At 39.6% G+C, this 23277-nt stretch overlaps 1 protein-coding gene across 6 annotated transcripts in view; it reads right to left on the bottom strand.

Moving 5' to 3' along the window:
* TAF1 (TATA-box binding protein associated factor 1) overlaps window positions 1-23277 on the bottom strand; it is a 114314-nt gene that overhangs the window by 50460 nt on the left and 40577 nt on the right. For 5 of the 6 annotated variants that reach the window (XM_023734679.1, XM_004380140.1, XM_023734680.1 and 2 more), the window contains exons 19-28: window positions 21216-21365; window positions 20912-21031; window positions 20456-20631; window positions 19562-19740; window positions 17869-18082; window positions 17223-17388; window positions 15856-16067; window positions 12311-12419; window positions 11991-12089; window positions 11104-11281 (exon numbers count right to left, since the gene is read on the bottom strand). In XM_023734679.1, the coding sequence (XP_023590447.1) occupies window positions 11104-11281; window positions 11991-12089; window positions 12311-12419; window positions 15856-16067; window positions 17223-17388; window positions 17869-18082; window positions 19562-19740; window positions 20456-20631; window positions 20912-21031; window positions 21216-21365 (1603 nt within the window). The remainder of the gene's footprint in view (window positions 1-11103; window positions 11282-11990; window positions 12090-12310; window positions 12420-15855; window positions 16068-17222; window positions 17389-17868; window positions 18083-19561; window positions 19741-20455; window positions 20632-20911; window positions 21032-21215; window positions 21366-23277) is intronic. The other variant, XM_023734678.1, reaches the window with a different exon arrangement.

The following is a 23277-nucleotide window of genomic DNA, read 5'->3' as shown; positions in this document are numbered from 1 at the left end:
TATGGCCCCCGTACACCCTTGTAGCTCAGTGGTGAAGCCTCTCCCGAAGTTCACCATTCAGCTGGGGATTGGACAGCCTCATAAAACAAAACCGGACTAATCAGGCACAGCAGTTCAGGGACAACGACTAGAAGGCAGGAGGGGACAAGAAAGCTGGTGATAGGGAACCCAAGGTTGAGAAGGGACAGTGTTGACATGTCATGGGGTTGTTAACCATTGTCATAGGGCAATATGTGTACTAGCTGTTTAATGAGAAACTATTTGTTCTGAAAACCTTCATCTAAGGTACAAAAAAAAAAAGAATTATGTGAGATCAAATTGACAACAGCAACTCAAAAGGTTTGATGGGAAGCCTAGGGGGCAGTGAGCTGAAGATATTGGTGATGGAATAATTTGGAAAAGGATAGTGATAATAGTAGCACAACTGGAAGAATGTAATCGATGTCACTGAATTGTACATGTAGAAACTTTCAAAATGGTGTAACTTTGGCTATGTATATTTTCAGCAAAAAAAACGTCCTCAAGGTCAAGAAGGGAGAGTGTTGACACGTCATGTGGTTGTTAACCAATGTCATAAAACAATATGTGTACTGTTTAATGAGAAACTATTTGTTCTGTAAACCTTCATCTAAAGTACAATAAAAAAATTTTTAAAAAAATAACATATACCCAACTCCCGTTATGTACAAAAATTAAGTTTCACTGTAATTATAATTGTATTGATGCACTAAAACCTCTTTAATACCCAATATATTAAACCAGTACCAAACAAAAAAGAAAAAAAAAAAACATGATGCATCAATATGCTGTTTACAGGAGACACACCTTAGACACAAAGACATAAATATACTAAAAATAAAAGGATGGAAAAAAATTTATCAAGCAAACAGTAACCAAAATAGAGCAGGAGTGGCAATACTAATCTCACACAAAATAAACTTTAAGGTAAAATCAACCATAAAAGACAAAGAAGGACATTATGTAACAATTAAAGGGACAATCCACCCAGACGACATAACCCTAATAAATATCTATGTACTCAACAACAGAGCTCCAAAATACATAAAACTCTAAAAGCACTGAAAAGAGACACAGACATCTCCACAACAATAGTAGGAGACTTCAACACACCACTCTCAGTAAAGGACAGATTATCTAGAAAGTAAACTCAACAAACATATAGAAAACCTAAAGGCCACATTCAACCAACTTGACCTCATAATCACATATAAAAACACTCCACCCAACAGAAGACAAGTATACATTGTTTTTCAACTCACACAGAACATTCTCCAGAACAGACCACATTTTAGGGCAAGAATCAACCATCAATAAAATCACAGAAATAATACAAAGCATTCTCTCTGATCACAAGTCATAAAAGTAGAAATCAGTAACAGGAAGACCAAGGGAAAAAATCAAATACGTGGAAACTGAGTAGCATCCTGCTTAAAAATCACTGGGTAATAGAAGAAATCAAAGAGAATCAAAAAATTCCTAGAATCAAATGAGAATGAAAACATATCATACCAAACCTTTGGGACCCAGCAAAAACAGTTCTCACAGGGCAATCTATAGCAATAAATGCACACATCAAAAAAGAAGGGGCCAAAATCAAAACATTAACCCTACAATTTGAACAAACAGAAAGAGAGCAGCAAAAGAAGCCCACGGGCACCAGAAGAAAGGAAATAACAAAGATTAGAGCAGAGATAAATGAAATAGAGAACAGAAAAACAATAGAAGGAAATCAACAAAAGCTGGATCTTAGAAAAGATCAACAAAATCGACAAAACATTGGCCAAATTGACAAAAGAAAAACAGGAGAAGCATCGAATAATCCAAATAAGAGATGGGGGACATTATAACCGACCAAACTGAAATAAAAAGAATCCTAACAGAACATAATGAACAAGTGTACGCTGACAAATTTGAGAACCTAGAGGAAATGAACAAATTTCTAGAAACACACTACCTACCTAAACAAACACAAATTGAGAAAGAAAATCTGAAAAGACTGGTAACAAGAGAAGAGATCAAAGAGGTAATTAAAAAACTCCCAACAAAGAAAAGCCCTGGCCCGGATGGCCTCACTGGAGAATTCTACCAAACATTCAGAGAAGAGTTCACACCAATACTACTCAAATTATTTCAGAGCACAGAAAAAGAATACTCCCAAATTCATTCTATGAAGCCAGCATAACCCTGATACCAAAGCCAGGCAAAGACGCCACATAAAAGGAAAATTATAGACAAGTATCACTCAGGAATACAATTGCAAAAATTCTCAACAAAATTCTGGCCAAAAAAATTCAGCATCATATAAAAAAAAAATACATCACAACCAAGTGGTAGTCATACCAGGTATGCAAGGATGGTTCAACATTAGAAAATCAATCAACATAATCCACCAAATAAATAGAACAAAAGAAAAGAAAACATGCTCATCTCAATCGATGCAGAAAAGGTATTTGGTAAAGTCGAACACCCATTCCTGATAAAAACTCTCAATAATATAGCATTAGAAAGGAAATTCCTAAACACAATAAAGGGCATATATACAAAACAAAGTCAACATCATCCTGAATACTGAAAGCATTCCCCCTAAAAATGGGAACAAGACAAGGATGCCCTTTATCACCACTCCTATTTAACACTGCTGGAAGGCCAAACAACAATAAGGCAAAAAAAAGAAATAAACGGCATCCAAATTAGAAAGGAAGAAGTAAAACTATCCTTACTCGCAGATGGTATCATCCTATACAAAGAGAACCCCAAAGATTCCACAAGAAAATTAATGGAACTAACAGAAAGAATCAGCAGGGTAGCAGGATATAAGATCAACATACGACAATCAGTTGGATTCCTATACGCCAACAAAGAGAACTTTGAAAAGGAAATCAGGAAAACAATACTAAATTATAATAGCCCCTAAAAAGATAAAGTACTTAGGAATTAACCTAACCAGGGACATAAAAGACCTACACAAAGAAAACTACAAAACACTACTGCAGGAAACCAAGAGACTTACACAAATGGAAAGGCATACAATGCTCATGAATGGGAAGACTCAACATTGTGGAAATGTCAATTCTACCCAATGCAATCTACAAATACAATGCAATCCCGATCCAAATACCAACAGCATTCTTTAACAAGATGGAAAAACTAATCGTTAACTTCATATGGAAAGGAAAGAGGCCCAAGATAAGTAAAGCATTACTGAAGAAGAAAAACAAAGGAGGAGGCCTCACACTATCTGACCTTAGAACCTATTATAACAGTAAAGGTAGTCAAAACAGCCTGGTACTGGTACAACAACAGACACATAGACCAATGGAACAGAATCGAGGACCCAGGCATAAATCCATCCCCCTATGGTCACCTGATTTTTGACAAAGGACCCAAGTCCATTAAGTGGGAGAAAAGACAGTCTTTTTAAGAAATGGTGCTGACAAAACTGGATGTCCACCTCTAAAACAATGAAACAGAACCCATACTTCACACCATACACAGAAACTAACTCAAAATGGATCACAGACATAAATATAAAACCTAAAAAACAATAAAGATCATGGAAGAAAGAACAGTGACAATGCTGGGGGCCCTAATACATAGCATAAATAGAATACAAACTATACCAATACCCAAATACCAAAAGATAAACTAGACAATTGGGAGCTACTAAAAATTAAACATGTATGCTCATCAAAAAACTTCACCATTAGAGTAGAAAGAGAACTCTACGAACTGGTAAAAAATTTTTGGCTATGACATATCCAACACAGATCTAATCTCTAAAATCTATAGAATTCTTCAACACCTCAACAAAAAAAAATCCAAATAAAAAATGGACAAAAGATACTAACAGACACTTCACCAAAGAAGACATTTAGTCAGCTAACACACACGAGGAAATGCTCACCATCATTTGTCATTTAAGAAATGCAAATCAAAACTACAATGAGACACCATCTCACCCTGACATTACTGGCACTAATCAAAAAAACAGAAAATAACAAATGTTGGAGAAGTGTGAGGAGACTGGATCTCTTTTGCACTGCTGGTGGGAGTGTAAAATGGTACAACCACCATGGAAAATGATATGGTGCCTCCTTAAAAAGCTAGAAATAGAAATACCATACAATCCAGCAATCCCACTCCTAGGAATATATCCTAGAGAAACAAGAGCCGTCACATGAATAGACATATGCACATCCATGTTCACTGCAGCATTATTCACAGTAGCAAAAAGATGGAAACAACTTAAGTGCCTATCAACAAATGAATGGATAAACAAATTATGGTACATACAAACAATAGAAAACCATGAAACAATGAAGAACAATGATAAATCCATGAAACATCTTACAACATACATGAATCTGGAGGGCATTATGCTGAGTGAAATAAATCAATCACAAAAGGACAAACATTGTATGAGACCACTACTATAAAAAACCAAAAAGGCTTACACACAGAAAAAAACAATCTTTGAGGATTACGAGAGAGGGGAAGGCTGGACAAGGGAAATCACTAACTAGACAGTAGACAAGTGTTAACTTCGGTGAAGGGAAAGACAACACACAATACAGGAGAAGTCAGCACAACTTGAACAAGGCAAAGTCACAGAAGCTTCCTGGATACATCCAAACACCTTAAGTTACCTGAAGGACTGCGTTACTGAGGCTGAGTGCTGGGGACCATCGTCTCGGGGGACATATAGGTCAATTGGCATAACATATTTCATAAAGATGTTCTACATACTGCTTTCGTGAATAGCGTCTAGGGTCTTAAAAGCTTTTGAGCGGCCATCTAAGATACATCTACTGGTCCCATCCCATCCGGAGCAAAGGCGAATGAAGAAAAACAAAGACACAAGGAAAATATTAGTCCAAAGGACTAATGGACCACATGAACCATAGTGTCCAGCAGCCTGAGCCCAGAAGAACTCGATGGTGCCTGGCTACCACCACCAACGGCTCTAACAGGGATCACAATAGAGAATCCTGGACAAAGCAGGTGAAAAATGTAGAAAAAAATTCAAATTCACCAAAAAAAAAGAAAAGGAAAAGACGAGACTTACTGGTCTGACAGAGTCTGGTGGAATCCCTGAGACTATGGCCCCTGGACACCCTGCTAACTCAGAACTGAAGCCACTCCTGAAGTTCACCTTTCAGCCAAAGATTAGACGGGCCTAGTAAAACAATAACCCATGTGATGAACATGCTTCTAAGTTCAATCAAATATATACGAGACCAAATGGGCAACACCTGCCCAAAAGCAAAGACATGAGAAGTCAGGAAGGGATAGGAAAGCTGGACAAATGGACATGGGGAACCTGGCGTGGAAAGAGGGAGAGTGCTGACACAATGAGAAGATTGCAACCAATGTCACAAAACAATTTGTGTATAAATTTTTGAATGAGAAACTAATTTGCTTTGTAAACTTTCACCTAAAGTACAATAAAATAAAAAATGGTGATAGGAAAACTGGATTTCCACACACAGAAGAATGAATCAGGATCAAGCCTCACACCATACAGAAAAACCAATTCAAAATGTATCAAGGACCTAAATTTGAAAACTAAAACCATAAAATTCTTAGAAAATGTAGGGGCGAAGCTATGGCGCCAAGTGTTTAGCGATGAGCTATCAGATATGACAACAAAAACACAAGCCACATAAGACAGAAGAGATAAATGGGACCTCATAAAAATTAAATATTTTTGTTCATCAAAGGACTTTATCAAAAGATTGAAAAGACCACCTAAACATTAGGAGAAAATTGGAAACCATATATCTAATAAGCGCCTAATATCCAAAATATATAAGATACTTGTAAAAATAAACAACCCAATCACAAAATGGGCAAAGGACTTCAACAGACATTTCACCAAAAAGGATATTCAAATGGTCAACAAGCACATGAAAAGATGCTCCACATCATTAGCTATTAGGCAGATGCTAATCAAAACCACAATGAAATATCATCTCACCCTGATTAGAATGGCAATGATCAAAAAAAAAAAAAAAAACAGAAAATAATAGGAGTTGGTGAGGGTGTGGAGAAACAGGAACCTTCATCCACTGCTGGTGGGAATGTGAAATGGCAGAGCCACTATGGAAAAGTTTGTTGATTCCTCAAAAAGCTGAACAAAGAACTACCTACCACATGACACAATAATCCCAATCCTAGGTATATATCCAGAAGAAGTGAAAGCAGGAATGCAAACACAAACTTGTACACCAGTGTTCATTGTAGGATTTTTCACAATAGCTAAAAGGTGGAAACAATCGAGATGTCCATCAACAGACATTGTTATTGTTAGATGCCGTCAGGTCGGTACCGACTCACACCAACCCTATGTACAACAGAACGAAACACTGCCCAGTCCATCGCCATCCTCACAGTTGTTGCTATGCTTGAGCCCACTGTTGCAGCTACTGTGTCAATCCACCTCACTGAGGGTCTTCTTCTTCAGTGACCCTCTACTTTACCAAGCATGATGTCCTTCTCCAGGGACTGGCCCCTCCTGATAACACGTCCAAAGTTTGTGATACATACTCTCGTCATCATTGCTTCTATGAAGCACTCTGGCTGTACTTCTTCCAAGACAGATTTGTTTGTTCTTTTGGCGATCCATGGTATATTCAACATTTTTGCCAACACCACAATTCAAAGGTGTTAATTCTTCTTTGGTCTTCCTTATTCATCGTCCAGCTTTGGCAGGCATATGAGGCGACTGAAACTACTATGGCTTGGATCAGGCGAACCTTAGTCTTCAAGGTGACATCTTTGCTTTTCAACACTATAAAGAGGTCTTTTGCAGCAGATTTGTTCAATGCAACGGGTGTTTTGATTTCTTGACTGCTGCTTCCATGGGCGTTGATTGTGGATCCACATAAAATGAAATCCCTGACAACTTCAATCTTTTCTCCATTTATCATGATGTCTTATTGGTCCAGTTGTGAGGATTTTTGTATTCTTTATGTTGAGGTGTAATCCATACCGAAGGCTGTGGTCTTTGATCTTCATCAGTAAGTGCTTCAAGTCCTCTTCACTTTCACAGCAAGCAAGGTTGTGTCATCAGCATATTGCAGGTTTTTAATGAGTCTTCCTCCAATCCTGATGCCATGTTCTTCATATAGTCCAGATTCTCGGATTATTTGCTCAGCATATAGACTGATAAGTATGGTGGAAGGATACAACCCTGACAAACACCTTTCCTGACTTTAAACCACGCAGTTCTGTTTGAACGACTGCCTCTTGCTTATGTACAGGTTCCTCATGAGCACAATTAAGTGTTCTGGAATTCCCATTCTTCGCAATGTTATCCATAATTTGTTATGATCCACAGAGTAGAACGCCTTTGCATAGTCAATAAACACAGATAAACATCTTTCTGGTATTCTCTGCTTTCAGCCAGGATCCATCTAACGTCAGCAATGATATCCCTGGTTCCATGTCCTCTTCTGAATCCTGCTCTGGCAGTTCCCTGTCGATATACTGCTGCAGCCACTTTTGAATGATTTTCAGCAAAATTTTACTTGCATGTGATATTAATGATATTGTTTGATAATTTCCACATTCGGTTAGATCACCTTTCTTGGGAATAGGCCTAAATATTGATCTCTTCCAGTCGGTTGGCCAGGTAGCTCTCTTCCAAATTTCTTGGCATAGATGAGCGAGCACTTCTAGCACTGCATTCGTTTGCTGAAACATCTCAATTGGTATTCCGTCAATTCCTGCAGCCTTGTTTTTCCCCAATGCCTTCAGTGCAGCTTGGACCTCCTCCTTCAGTACCATCAATTCCTGATCATATGCTACCTCCTGAAATGGCTGAACGTCCACCAATTCTTTTCGGTATAGTGACTCTGTGTACTCTTTCCATCTGCTTTTGATGCTTCCTGCGTCATTTAATATTTTCCCCATAGAATCTAATACTGCAACTCGAGGCTTCAATTTCTTCTTCAGTTCTTTCAACTTGAGAAATGCAAGCTTGATCTTCCCTTTTCATTTTCTATCTCCAGGTCTTTGTGTCATTATAATATTTTAGTTTGTCTTCCTGAGCCACCCTTTGAAATCTTCTGTTCAGCTCTTTTACTTCATCATTTCTTCCTTTTGCTTTAGTTACTCGACATTCAGGAGCAACTTTCAGAGTCTCTTCTGACATCTATTTTGGTCTTTTCTTTCCTTCCTGTCTTTTTAATGACCTCTTGCTTTCTTCATGTATGATGCCCTTGATGTCATTCCACAATTCGTCTGGTCTTCAGTCATTAGTGTTCAATGTGTCCAATCTATTCTTGAGATGGTCTCTAAATTCAGGTGGGATATACTCAAAAATCGTACTTCGGCTTTCGTGGACTTGTTCTAATTTTCTTCAGCTTCACCTTGAACTTACATATGAGCAACTGATGGTCTGTTCTGCAGTCAGCCCCTGGCCTTGTTCTGACTAATGATAATTGAGCTTTTCCATTGTCTCTTTCCACAGAAGTATTCGATTTGATTCCTGTGTATTCCATTTGGTGAGGTCCACGTGTATAGTCGCCGTTCACGTTGTTGAAAAAAGGTATTTGAAGTGAAGAAGTCGATGGTCTTACAAAATTCTATCATGTGATCTCTGGTGTCATTTATATCACACTAAGGCCATACTTTCCAACTACTAATCCTTCTTTGTTTCCAACTTTTGCATTCCAATCACCAGTAATTATCAACGCATCTTGATTTTATGCTTGATCGATTTCAGATTGCAGAAGTTGTAAAAATCTTCAATTTCTTCATCTTTGGCCTTAGTGGTTGGTGTGTAAATTTGAGTAATAGTCATATTAACTGGTCTTCCTTGTAGATGTATGGATATTATTCTATCACTAACGGCGTTGTACTTCAGGATAGATCTTGAAATGTTCTTTTTGACGACGAATGCAACACCATTCCTCTTCAAGCTGTCATTCCCAGCATAGTAGACCATATGACTGCCCAATTCAAAATGGCCAATACCAGTCCATTTCAGCTCACTAATGCCTAAGATACAGATGTTTATACGTTTCATTTCCCTTTTGATGATTTCCAATTTTCCAAGATTCATAATTCGTACATTCCACATTCTGAATATTAATGGGTATTTGCAGCTGTTTCTTCTCATTTTGAGTGTCGCCACATCAGCAGACGAAGGTCCCAAAAGACTGACTCCATCCACGTCATTTAGATTGACTCTACTTTGAGGAGGCAGCTCTTCCTCAGTTGTCTTTTGAGTGCCTTCCAACCTGAGGGACTTATCTTCTGGCACTATGTCATACAATGTTCTGCTGCTATTCATAAGGTTTTCACTGGCTAGTTCTTTTCAGAAGTAGACCGCCGGGTCCTTCTTCCTAGTCGGTCTTAGTCTGGAGGCTCAGTTGAAACCTGTCTGCCATAGGTGACCCTGCTGGTATTTGAATATCGGTGGCATAGCTTCCAGTATCACAGCAACAAGCAAGCCCCCACAGTACAATAAACTGACAGACACTTGGGGGATTAACAGATAAATGGATTAAAAAATGTGGTAAATACCCATAATGCAATATCACGCAGCTGTAAAAGAAATGAAGTTCTGATCCACGTCGCAGCATGGATGAACCTAATGAAAACACTATGCTGAGCAAAATGTCAGTCGCAAAACGACAAATACTGTTATGACATAACTTACGTGAAATAAGCCAATACCGCATATAGAAATCAAAGATTATTAATGGTTACCAAGGGTGTGAGGCAGGGGGAAAAGGGGAGTTTTTGCTTAGGGTATAGTGAGTTTATGTTAATGCTGATATAATAATTTAGAAAAGGATAACCATAATGGTTGTACAACTTAAAGAATATAATCAACGTCAGTGAATTATATTGTTGAATTGGTATGCTTTGCTGTGTATATTTTCATCACAACAAAATTAAAAAATGACAAAAGAATTCCTTCTGACGTAGGGGTATGTTTTTGAAAACTTTTAAACTCCCTCATTTATTTTTTCCTAACAAAATATACTAAAATATAAAAAAAAAAATCTAGTTACTAGTACTGTCCCATTTTTACAGATGAGAAACCTGAAGCTAAAGAAGTTGAATAACTTGTCAAAGGTAATTCAATTAGCAAGTAGCCAGAGACATGATTTAGAGTCTACCTGTACCGTTAATCCCTACACTTATTTATGAATCTTGGCTCAAGGATACAACTGGAAACCAGAAAATTTTATCCTTTACATGCAGAAGTTGTATTACTTTCCCCCATTCAAGACTCAGAAAACAGAATTCATTTCTTCCTCCTCGCCTTTCCAGCTTTTGAGCAAAGTGGACGTATAATAGCCCCTAAAACAGATTTGAGAAACCCTAGTGGTGTAGTGATTAAGAGCTACAGCTGCTAACCAAAAGGTCGGCAGTTCAAAACCACCAGGCGCTCCTTGGAAGCCCTATGGGGCAGTTCTATTCTACCCTGTAGGGTTGCTATGAGTCAGAATTGACTCGATGACAACAGGTTTGGTTTTGTTTCAAAACAGATTTGCAGACCAAGTCAAAGATGCACACACAGCAAATATGGCCACAAACATACTCTGCACAGGTTCCACTGATAGTGAATGCCTCTCTATTTACCTAGGACTACTTCTTCCTCCAACTAGTCTCCACGCAACTATTTTATTTTAACAGATTAAATCCAAATTCTCCAGAAGATATATTAAGAACAGAGAGAATAGAAAAAAGAAGCAATATTTATTAAATGATTGAAAATGTACACTACTTGATTTTCAGAACCCTCAAAATGCTCTAATACATTTTAGGCCCTTTCAATCAGTCCAATCTAGTCTGCATTTAGGACCAGTAAGGGGTAAATTAAGAGTCCCTGGGTGGCACAAACAAAAGGTTGGCAGTTCAAACCCACCCAAAGGCGTCTCAGAAGACAGGCCTGATGATCTGCTTTTGAAAGATCACAGCCTTGAAAACCCTATGGAGTTCTACTCTGCACACACGAGGTTGCCATGAGTCAGAATCAACTCAAAAGCAACTAACAACAGCAACAAAGGGGTAAATTAGGATCTGAAATATGACCTTTGCAGTCAAGGAACAGGTGATTCTTACCATTGTAGGTTGCACTATTTTTCACAATTAGCTCCAAATGCTCTCTAAACTCTTCTCGAGATGGGTAGAGGCGTTTACGTACATTTTCACGGAGCGTTTGTAAGTCCATTGGTCGAGTGATGATTTTGTAGTAATCCTTCACAACCTTTGCATTGACTGGAGTGTGGAAAGGGTATGTCTGTGCGAACAAGAGCCAGCACCATCCATGAGCAAAAAACACTTGCCAGAGCCAACTCCTAGAGACTCTCTCACATCTCACTCTCAAAGGAATCAACTTTCAAAGGAATCCTGCTAGAAGGAGCAGGTCTGACTGTATCCTCTACTAAATTATTATTAAAAAAAAACTACATCCCAAAGAATTATGAGTTTCCTCCCGGACAGGGCTGGAGATAAATGTAGAACAAAATTCTAACTCACAAAAAAAAGACCAGACTTACTGGTCTGACAGAGACTGGAGAAACCTCAAGAGTATTGCCCTTGGACTCCCTTTTAGCTCAGTAATGAAGTCACTCCTGAGGTTCACCCTTCAGCCAAAGATTAGACAGGCCATAAAACAAAATGAGACTAAATAGGCACACCAACCCAGGGGCAAGGATAAGCAGGCAGGAAAGCTGGTAATGGGGAACCTAAGTTCAAGAAGGGGAGAGTGTTGACATGTCGTAGGGTTGGCAACCAATGTCACAAAGTAATATGTGCATTAACTGTTTAATGAGAAACTAATTTGCTCTGTAAACTTTCACCTAAAGCACAATAAAAAAATTCAAAAAAAAAAAAAAGAATAAGGAGTTTCCGGTACCTAGGTCTATACTCTATCACCCTCTATCTGAAATCAGACAAAACAAAGGGCCTTGCATCCCTCATGTAGATATCTGATGCAATGAACTCACGTTTGGTAGATCTCTCATGTCATTGATGATAGACTCCAAGATGGATGACAGTGTCACCATGGGGTCCGTCCGGCGCCGGTGGATAGACTTATGAGGTCTCTAAGGAGTCAAACAAAAAATCAGAATACTCCTTTAGGCAAAAAGCCAACATTTTCTAGCCAGACAAATATATTTTGGAAATCTTATAACGAACAGTACACATAATTCTCAGGACACAGCCAAACGGAAAATCTAAGGCTATGTCAGAGTCATGGCTTAGAAGACTGGAAGTAATCAATAAGAACACCATCTGCTCAGAAAGAAGCAATGTAGATACTCACATTTAAATAGTCACAGTGAACAGTGGTTCCAACTCGCCGTTTCTTCTTGGGAGGAAGTTGCTGTTTAGGGAACTTGAGAACCAGAGATTTTCTGCGAACCTCATCCGCGCTGCAATCAATAACACTTCCATAACACGCAGTCCCAATTTCTAGTTCCCCCCACCCCCAAAAAGCAACTACAATGAAAAAGTCCAAAGCACCTGAGCATGAGCCTGGGGAGGAAAAAGCCAAACCAAAGACCAGATATCCACCTTCTAAGGCTCAGCAGGCAAGGCATTATAGGATCTCCAAATTAATGAACTAGGCAAAGTCACTTCACCTCAGTTTCCTATTTGGAAAATAAGGTAACTAGGCTAAAGGAATTTCAAGAATCCTTCCATCTCATTAACATTCTATCTTAGGGTTAAAGGGCTAGGAAACTTAACTCGCTCAAGAAAAGGAAAAAAAAAAAAGGAAAAAATTACAAGCTGGTTTGAAAAAAAAAAAACCGATCTGGGTTTCCCTCAATCATTAAAGCCCATCCATCTTCTTCCCTTCAATTGTTTAAGGGAACAAGATAGTCACATTTCCCTTTCTAATCTGCTTCAAACCATAATGACTATTGCTTAAGGGGTACTGAGTTTCTCTTAAGGGTGATGAAAAAATCTGGAAATGGATAGTGGTGACGGTTGCACAATATAGAGAATGTAATTAACGTTACTGAACTGTACATGTAAAAATAATTGAAATGACAAAAATGTTTTGTGATACATATTTCACTACAATAAAAATTTAAAAATAAAAATGAGAATGGGCCACATAAACCAGAGACTTCCTCAGCCTGAGACCAGAAGAACTAGATGGTGCCCAGCTACCACCAATGAACGTCCTGACAGGGAACACAAGAGAGGGTCCCTGATGGAGCAGTAGAATGATGCGATGCAGAACTCAAATTCTAGTGAGAAGACCAGACTTAATGGTCTGACTGAGACTGAAGTGCCCCGGCCCCGGAAAGCATGGCCCCTGGACTCTCTTATCAGCCCAGAACTAAAACAATTTCCAAGGCCAACTCTTCAGACAGGGATTGGACTGGACTGTGGGACATAAAGTGATACTCGTGAAGCATGTGCCTCTTAGTCAAGTAGATACAAGAGACCAAAGGGGCAGCTTCTGTCCAGAGGTGAGATGGGAAGGCAGAGAGACTTAGGAGCTGGTTGAATGTTCATGGGGAATCAGAGGCAGAGGGGAGGAGTGTGCTGTCGCAGAATGGGGTGAGCAGTTGGGGTCTCATAACAATGTACGTAAAAAAATTTTTGTATGGGAGACTAACTTGAAATGTAAACTTCATTTAATTACATCAATAAAAAAATAAAAATAAAAACGACGGTTACAGACACTGATACATCAATAACAATAGAAAAAAGAACCCAAAACTGAATACAAACTGAAACAAATGAATCTAACTCTAAATCAAGTTGATAAAATAATTACACACATGAATAATTAATCCAAATATTTTTTAAGTATAGTCTCAACTGTACAACTTCAGTGGCATATAGTCCGAGGACAATAAACTACCAAAAATATCTGGAACTTTATAGGTGTGTTGTTAGTAACTGCACTGGTCTAATAATTCTGAAGCTATTTTGTGCATGTCACAGAACAGAGCAAATGAATAAAATCAGATAAAAGATATAAAATATGAAACGGGAGAAGATGAGGAAGAATGTGTAGGTACAATCTGAATCGAGAAGTATCACTAATGAATGCATGACTTTAAATATATGTATTATCTCCCAGTTCTGTCCACTGAAAGAGCCTAAAACAATGACATCTCAGTAGCAATGAGCATACCTATCACCCAGAGTTTGGTTTGTAAATACTATTCCCCAATAAAAGGAATCAGGGCTCCTTGAAGAAATGGCTGATTCTAGGTCTGGGACAGGAAAAGTTCAAGGAGAGCCTCGGACATCTTGTGCCAGAATGCAAAGAAGTTCTCAAAAGACTGTGAAGAGTAATTTCAAAAGGACACAGGATCTGGCTTGAAGGGGTCAAATTTCGGACAATACGAGCATCGAAAAGAATAATGATGTTAATGGATTATAATATATTAAATTTACAAAAGAAAAGAATTTCAAAATCCGTAATATTATTCAAACAAAAAGGGGAAACTTCTTTACAGAAGAATGCCAGCTAATGCAGGATTGCTGTAATTAGAAAAATTAATGTTTTGCAACCCCCAATAAAGTGAGTCAAGCAATGATCATCAATGGATGCTAAAACCACTGAAAGACAGACTGTTAGGGAACAGGATACTTATAGTTACCACCCCACATATTAATTACAAAGGGAAAAACATGCCTTTATTATATAAGAATCTGGGGACCACCACTTCAACGAGATGATCAAAATAGTGGGACAACCTGCCATTATATGCTTCCTAATGCGGTGCAGTAAGTACATAAAATCACCTATGTATAGTCTTGCCAAAAACATTTAATCTGAATCTGATCAATAAGAAAACAATCAGACAAATCCAGACTGTGTGATATTTTATGAGACAACTGACCTGGACTCTTGAAAAATTCAATATCATAAAAAACAAAAAAAGGTGGGGAGGACAGTTCTAGATTAAGAGAGACAAAAAATTTAACAACCAAATCTAACACCTGAACTGGGACTGGAACCTGAATGGGAAGGAGACAACAGACATTACTGAGACAAGTGGGAAAATTTGAATAAGGACTAAATACTAGATATTACTGAATTAACGTTAATTTTCTTAGGTATGCTAATAGTATCATCTTATTATGTCCTCAATCTTAGGAGATGTGTGCTAACACAGTTTAGGAGTGAAATGTCATGATGCCTTCATCTTACTTTCAAATGGTTCAGCAAAAAAAAAGTTTTACATGTAAAGCAAATGTGGCAAAATGTTAAACAACTGGTGAACTCAGAAGAACACTACACTGTATTATTCTTTCAACTTTTCTGTATGCTTACAATCTTCAAACAAAAAAATTAGAAAAAAATTTTTAACGTAAAAACTTCATTTGATTATTAATAACTCTCTGAGGACAACAGACATATAATCACAGTCTGTATGTCTCCTTAATCTTTCAGATGGTCCATTATCAGAATGCTCTTAAGTTAGGGATCTTACAAACATTACAAGCAGAAGTAGAATAAGAAGACAGAATTAATATTTACTGAGCACCTACTATATGCCACGCACTGTACTACATGCTTCACATACTCTCTCCCATTTTAGCCTCCTAACTATTCTATTAAGAGTGGTCTTATTCCCATTTTGTAAATAAGGAAAGACTCAGAAAAGTTAAGTAGCATGCCCAAGGGCAAGTGGTGGAGCCTAGTAAGTGCTTTACACCAAGAGATTGTGATTTTTCATTACTGGCAAGGATTACTGAGGAAAACCCATTCAAGTTCCCGGTACCCTTTAAGAGGACACATGCACCCGTATTATTTACCCCCACCCCTGTCACCCATCAACATCACCAACCTCTAACAGACCTCTCCCTGCAGTACTTCTGACTGCTATCCCTTACCTCTCAATTAGCTGTTTCCCCAAGACAATCTTGGTCCCTTCGACCTTGATGAGTTCTTCATTATCATTATGAATGACTGTCTTTTCCAACTCCTCCTCCTGCTCCTCTGTCATGGCAACAGGGTTGGAGGGTGGAGCATTTGTTTGATAATAGAGGGGACAGAATTTGTTTGTTCTCATGTGCCCAATGGCACCACATGCCCCACATTTCAGCTGCAAAAGGAAAAGTGTCAACATGTCAGAGTTAAGTAGGCTGCATGATGTTAGCTTTAAGACATAAATACAAGGGCAATTTCAGAACTTTTGCTCTAATAGAATTATTACGCACCTAACAATCAGAAGCCACATTAAATGACACATTAAAAACTAAATGAAATCCAGACAGTGAACACTTCTTTGCAAATAAATCGAGGAAGAAAAGGGAAAGGATGCTTTCCACCCCCAATTTAAGTTGTGAACTATGAAAATATTCAATAGGCAGGAGAAAGGCTGTTGAAGCCCAAGTCTGCATTCAACAGCACAGTCAGCCAGCATGGGTATATTGCCAGCCTCCAGTCAAAACAAGGAAAAAAGCTCAATGACACCAAGTCTCCAACTCAGTTTTGCAACTGAGTGGCTGTGGTATCTTAGACCGCAGTTTTATCTGTAAAATGGGGTCAATACGGTATCATACTTATCTAATACATACAAGAAAGCAAAACTAAAAAACTTAATGACTTCAGTATCTATTAATAACAGCACTTTACATTTGTTGAATACTTTATACTTTATAAAGTACTTTCCCATGCAATGTATCATTTAACACAACACTGTGAGACAGGGATCATTTTATAGAAAACAGGATCGGAGAGATTAACGTCACAGAGCTATTAAGTAGAACACGAATCCAGATCTTCTGTCTCCAAGTTCACTGCTCTTCCCACAGGTGCCTCATGTTATAGTGCACATTACAGTCACATTACACAGTAACGTGGAATCCCTAAGTTATGCAAAGCAACTCACGTTGTTTTATTTTTGCTTCTACTTTTGTTAATATATACAATTTTAAAATAAGACACATATATTTATAAAAATGTATGAATGTAGATGTGTTAAAAAACAAAAAACAAAAACCCATCTCAACTCCTAGAAAATATCTCAAATGGATAAAGTGTAAAATGACACCCAATGAGAATGGTACCAGACTGGGCCTGGTGCTGTTGGTACCTTTCACACTAGTACTGGTAACACCCAAGTACCCACATCAATTCAAATCAGCTTCCACAACACTGCCCTCATTCCCAATAAAGGAGGATGCCAAATGCTAAGGAAAAAGGTACGTTTTCTTCCCTTTCTTTGTTAGTTGTGATCATAACACATTATACTTACTTTTAGGTCAGGGCGCTCCTTCATTTTTTTGGGCTTCTTCTCAGGAGGACCCTTAAGCTTTTCCTTTTCCTGGTTTCGCTTAAGCCGCCTCAACTGCTCTTGAATCCTCCGTCGCTCTTTTCGCATCTCTTCTCGGTGTTGTTCATCAAAAAGGGCAAATTTTCGACTGAATTTACCAGGGAAAAGAAAATCACAGGAGCATAAGCAAATCCAAACCAAGACTGTCCTGAAAGCTAACATCTCAGAGCTAAAGTAATCCATTTAGACTGAAATAAAAGCAGCTGCCTGCCATTCCCATCTCCCCTAATCATCACCCTCTACTTGCAGAGAGACGTACCTCTCTCAGAATGGAACTCCTGAGTAATCCCTAAGATTTTTGTAAACCAACCAACCACAATGCACAGGACCCATGGAACTAAAATCATGCCTTTATTTTGTGGCAAATTTGGAATTTTCCTTGTGATTTGGTTCTGTTCAAACCCAAAGCTCTAAAAGCAAGATGGTTGCCAATAAGCAGACTTCTAGGGAAAATGTAGAATCCTATGACTAAAATTCAAGCACCCACCCCCACCAACATTCCCCACCATCATTATCATTCTCCTTATCACACTGGAAAGGGGTGAACCAAAGGACAACCCATGCTCACATGAATTCTTCATCTTTTGTGGTCCGTATGCGCACGTAGGCATCGATGACAGCTGGCTTTCGGACCGTCTCACAGCGAACATATTCTTTCCCCTCTTCATCTCGAAATGTGCGATAAATCTTGAGACAGCGGCCAGTGGCAGAAGAGTTAAGGCTAGTCACAGAAGCTGTGTCATCATCTCTGTGATTGTTTCCTGATGCTGCTGAGCCTGCTGCTACAAGACAGAAAAAGATATCCAAACATTCCCTCTACTCTCCCAAATGGCCACTTTCTTGGGGTTGAGTGGAGACCTCACAGCTCAATATTCCACAAGACTACAGGTCTACAGAAAGCATGAGTCACCACCAGCCCCAAAAGTACACTGAGCTGTCCTTTCTTAACTTCAACGTCACTGCCAATTTTCCTGTTTTTACAAGTACAAAAAATTCCTAAGAACCTCAAAGAACTTACATGTTTGCTATAGGGGACAAAAGACAAGTAGCTGTATTCTGATTCCCCTAGACAACATGCAAGAGAAAAGTCCAAGCAGGAAGTAGTTGATGATCACATTAAAGAAAAGCACCCAAGCACCCAGGGGGGGAAAAAATGACACCACAGAAACAAGTCTAGATCTTAAGGCCTAGAGTATACTTCTCAAACTTTAACACGAGTAGGAGTCACCTAGGGATCTTGTTAAAATGCAGGATCTAATTTAGTAGGTCTCGACTAAGGCCTGAGATTCTGCATTTCCAACAAATTCTCATGTGACACAGATACTGCCGTTGGTCCAGGACCACACTTGGAATAGCAAGGACCTAGAGGACCATACTGGTGGAAGGGCTACATCACAACATCTTTACAAAGTAGTCAGAATAACAAAATTAAACAAAGCTTTTATGGAGAGAGAAAAACATAGGAAAAACTACCGTGAATGAGAATAGTCATTTGAATCCACATCTTAATCTCTTATCTACTCTCTCAGTATCTATATCCAAAATTTCAACTATCTGCTTGTCATCTACACTGGGGATTGTCATGGGGACCTCACATTCAACATGTCTCAAACTCTACATATTATACCTCCCCTCCTAAATGTGCTTCTTTCTCTAAAATTTCCTACTTTAATAATTAATGGTATTACCACATTAACATCAAAGTGAAATCTTAAGGTCACCTTGATTTTCCCTCTCTTCTCACTCCCAATATCTATATCACAGCCCAGTTTAGGCCTTCATCATCATCCCTATGCCTAACTTTGGCAGTTTTTGGTTGGTCATTTTTAATTATTTTTAGGGTCTAAGATTCCTTTGAAAATTTCTGAAAGCGATGAAAATGCACATCTGCACAGAATTTCACATGTAATTCAGTGGGTTCAAGGACAAACCCCCAAATTCATTTATGGATTCCATATTAAAAACTCTTACTCTAGGATGAATGACCAGAAAGCTCACTTGAAGTACAGCACTGATAGCCCTGGCTTGGCCAGGCACTGGATACAGACTAGAGGCAGTAGTAGACTGGCAGCATGTCTTCAATTTGCCCTCACAGACAAACCCAGAGTTCAATTTGCAGAAATCTATCTTATCTACAGGCTTCTCTATACTCATCCCCTACTTCTGCTCTCTCCAGCTTTGCCTCAGAAGTGTGCAATTATTTTCACGTTCCTTTTTTGATCCTTCCCTTTCTTGTTTGTCTGACAAGCCACTACCCTCACCCAGTAACATCCGCTGTAGTTCCTTCCGCTCCTGTTCCTCCCGTTCACGCGATAGCTGTGAACTGGTTTTCTTGTTCTGTAACATGTTCTCGATGTTCTTTCCCATTTCTTCAAAGTCACTGTCTTCAGCTGAACTGCTGTCCGTGTCAGTTGATAAGACTTCAGTTGATGACAAAACCCTAAAGAGAAAAACCAGTGTTAAAACCAGGGAAAATATAAAAGTGTAGAATGAACTAAATAAATATAGTCACAGGCAATAGTAGGAAACTGGGAAATCAATTTTAAAAGAAATATTTACTTTGGAGTGAGAGGAATGTTTTGGAATCAGAGGAGGTTGGCTGCACAACATTGTGAATGTACTAAATACTACTGAATTGTTCTAATGATTAAATTTGTTATGTGAATTTCACCTCAATACATTATTTTTTTAAAAAAAGGAATACCCAGAAACTACTAAGACACAGAACCCTTAACAGAAAAGCTCTATAAAGTTTTTCTCAATGTTTAGTCAACAAGGTCAAGTTTGAAAAACTGCAGCAACTATTTCATAATTACTAGAAAAAATCTGAGAAACAGATCAGTACACTAGTCATTTTTATGCATTATCCTCCTCCCACCACTAAGCTGTCAGAAAAAACCCTATCTGTCACTACTGTTTCTGCTGGCCACAAGAGTTGTCATGGAACCTAGGCCTGGCCCCTCTTGCCTTTCAAAACCTTTGCCAAGTTGCTTCGAAGATAGTGGTACTCTAGCAGTATTATTATGAACAGATACCACCCTGAAATCTCAGATACCTGACCATCTAATCACATTTTTAGGTAACCTCCGTAATAGAAGTATCTGGGACCCCTCCCCTTTTCAGCTTGGATTTTCTGAAGCACTAAAACAACACACTTGTTCTGTAGATCAAAGATGCGCTGACATTCCTCTTTGTAACGCTCTTGATGCTCAGCCACAGAAAACCTTGATCCCCGGGCAAATTTACTCATAGGACCCTCTCCAGAGCGGGCCTGTTCTGTTGACATTGTGCGTACCACATCAATTACTTCCCAACGGGACAATTTTTTAATCTACAAGACAGATACATACACATATTCACAAATCACTCAGGGATTTTGAAAAACAAATCAAAGCATACTGTTCGACAGCTAGACCAAAAAAAAAAAAAATCTCAAAGCAGGTTAAACAGAGAGCTTTCAGAAAGCTAACTCCTAAAAAAGTATCCAAGACCCAGTCTACTACAACCTAATTGACAAAAGTTCTCCAATGGTTCCTTACTTCTGTCAACTAGCCTTTCCCTCTGTACACAAAGCCTCTAAGAACTTCTAAATTTTTCTCTTCCACACCCACCTCTTCCTCAGGCACGCCAAATTTACGTAGAAGTTGCTTGGCATTCTTCAGAGAAAGGCGACGGAGGTCTGCATCTGTTCCTGTCACTGTCTTCTTCACTGGCTGAGGCTCCTTATCATCCTACCTCAGAAAAAAACATGTGAGAATCTTAATAAGCTACATTCTTTATGGTAGGCACTGAAGTCATCCTGCCAACCTAATCACTTTCCAGGTCCCCCATCCCATTCATTTCTAGTCCTTCTTCCTAGCCACCATTTCCTCCTCCCTTGATCTTCTCCTTCTAGAAATTCACAGACAATTTCACCTTCTGCTGTGTTGGCTTGTTTGGAATCTTCACATAGGAGAAACCTTCACCACAACCTGTAGGATCTGCCACCCCAGTCACCTCCAGGAGACACTTCCCCTTCATGGCAGCAATGAAAGCCCTTGTGGTATTCCAAGGAGCAGTGCGAACCTGAAGTACAGAAAAGGATTCTTAGGCCTACATAAACATTTGCTGTTATGTCTAGCCGTTACCCACAAGGGCAGAACAATTAAAATAACATACAATTTGATGCTTTCTTAAACTGTCTACAGAGACCAAAAGTTAAATAAAGTTGCCCAGTACTCAGCATAGTGCTCTCTTTTCTTATACGTTACTTATAACATGATGTTAAATAAGGGTCAAGAGCTCAGCCAACCAGGGTAAGAAGGAAGATGTGGAACAATGGTACTTTTCAGACCCATATCCCTTGGGCTTCACTAGGAGTTCTCAAAGACAATGTTGTCCCCACCCTAACGATGCTCAAGAGGTAAGTTAGACTGATGACTGTATTTGGCTGTCCAACTGCTCGAACGGCTTCTCTAAAAATGACCTATACATTCTCATAATAGATAATATCCATGCTTTCAAAATCACTGGTCCCAACCCCAGCAGCACTAAACCAAAGTCCATTAAATCTCTGCCACTGGTTTGGTCAAAGGAGTCCTGGTGGTGCAATGGTTAAGCATTTCGCAACTAACCGAAAAGTCAGTGGTTCAAATCCACCAGCAACTCTGTAGCAGAAAAGACCTGGTGATCTGCTCCTGTAAAGATTATAGCCTGGAAAACCACATGAGGGAGGATTTGGGAAAGATAGCGTAAACAGACCATCATTCCAACCCTCCTCCACGTGTACAAGAAATACAATAAGAAAATAGTGCTTAGCTTTGAGGGACTCTGAATCAGAAAACAGAGGAAAGCAGTAGAGAACTGCAGACAGACTAAACGTCGACGAATCAACAAGAAGTTGCATACAGTAGGAAAATTCACTTGTCACTGTCCCTGCCCTTCCCCTAGCCACACAGGCCACCAGCTGTTGTGAACTAGGGAAGTGGCCCCAACAAATGAGACTGCTTCCCTAACCACCAGACTCCCTGTCTACACAAATAGACAAGACTCCAAGCTTCTGCTCTAAAATCAACAAGGCAGACCTCCCCAGGGGTCTGTCTGAAGTCTGCCAGCACATCCCCCACCTGAACACTGCCAGCTGCAAGCCTACTTTGAATTGCTAAGACCCGTACAGTGGAGTCTGCTCCCATAGTCAACACTCTACCTGACTCCCTGCAAACCCTGTAGCTCAAGCCTCTGAAATCAACAGGGTAGACCTCCCAAGGGGACAGTTCAGGTCTGTCGGCTCCCCCTTCCGGTTGGCACTAAGGACTGCTCACTGAGGCTGTGTGTGAGAAAGCAGGCATCTTGAGTGGAGGCTACACCCACAGCCAACAAACTACAGGGGAGGGCTCTGACAGTAATAAGACAGACCTCCCTGGACATCAGATCAGAGTGTGACAACCCTTCCCCCACCCAGACACTGTTACCTGCACGACTGCTGTGAATTGCTGCAGACGGCCCCTGCAGTGGAGTCTGCTCCCACAGTCAACAGTCTATCTGCCTCCCATGTACTCCATAGTTCAAGCTTCTGAGGGTCAAACCTCCCTGAGGGTCAATTTGGGTTAGTCTGCCCCCATTTCCGGTTAGCATTAAGGACTGCTGACTGAGGCTGCTGTGTGCTAGGCAGCAGGAATCTTGGGTGAAGGCTACACTCACAGCCAACAATCTACCTAGGTGTCTCTCATAGCAACAAGGCAGACCTCTGTGGGAACCTGACCAGAGCCTGACACCCCCTCCCCCAATTGGTAACTGTTGGTCGCCAGGCTGTTGCAAACTATTACAGAAGGCCCTCACAGTGGAGTCTGTGAACACTCTACCTGCCCCTCTGTGCACCCCATAGCTCAGGCCTCTGAAACCAAAAGGACAGACTTCCCTGGGGGGTAAGTCTGGGTCTGTCTGCTCCCCTTTCTGGTCAGCGCTGAAGACTGTTAACTGGGGCTGCCATGTGCTAGTA

The sequence above is a fragment of the Trichechus manatus genome, unplaced genomic scaffold, assembly GCF_000243295.1.
Source record: "Trichechus manatus latirostris isolate Lorelei unplaced genomic scaffold, TriManLat1.0 scaffold00070, whole genome shotgun sequence".
Classification (NCBI taxonomy): domain Eukaryota; kingdom Metazoa; phylum Chordata; class Mammalia; order Sirenia; family Trichechidae; genus Trichechus; species Trichechus manatus.
The sequence above is the reverse complement of the archived record's forward strand: the minus strand, read 5'-3'. Positions and strand labels throughout refer to the sequence as shown.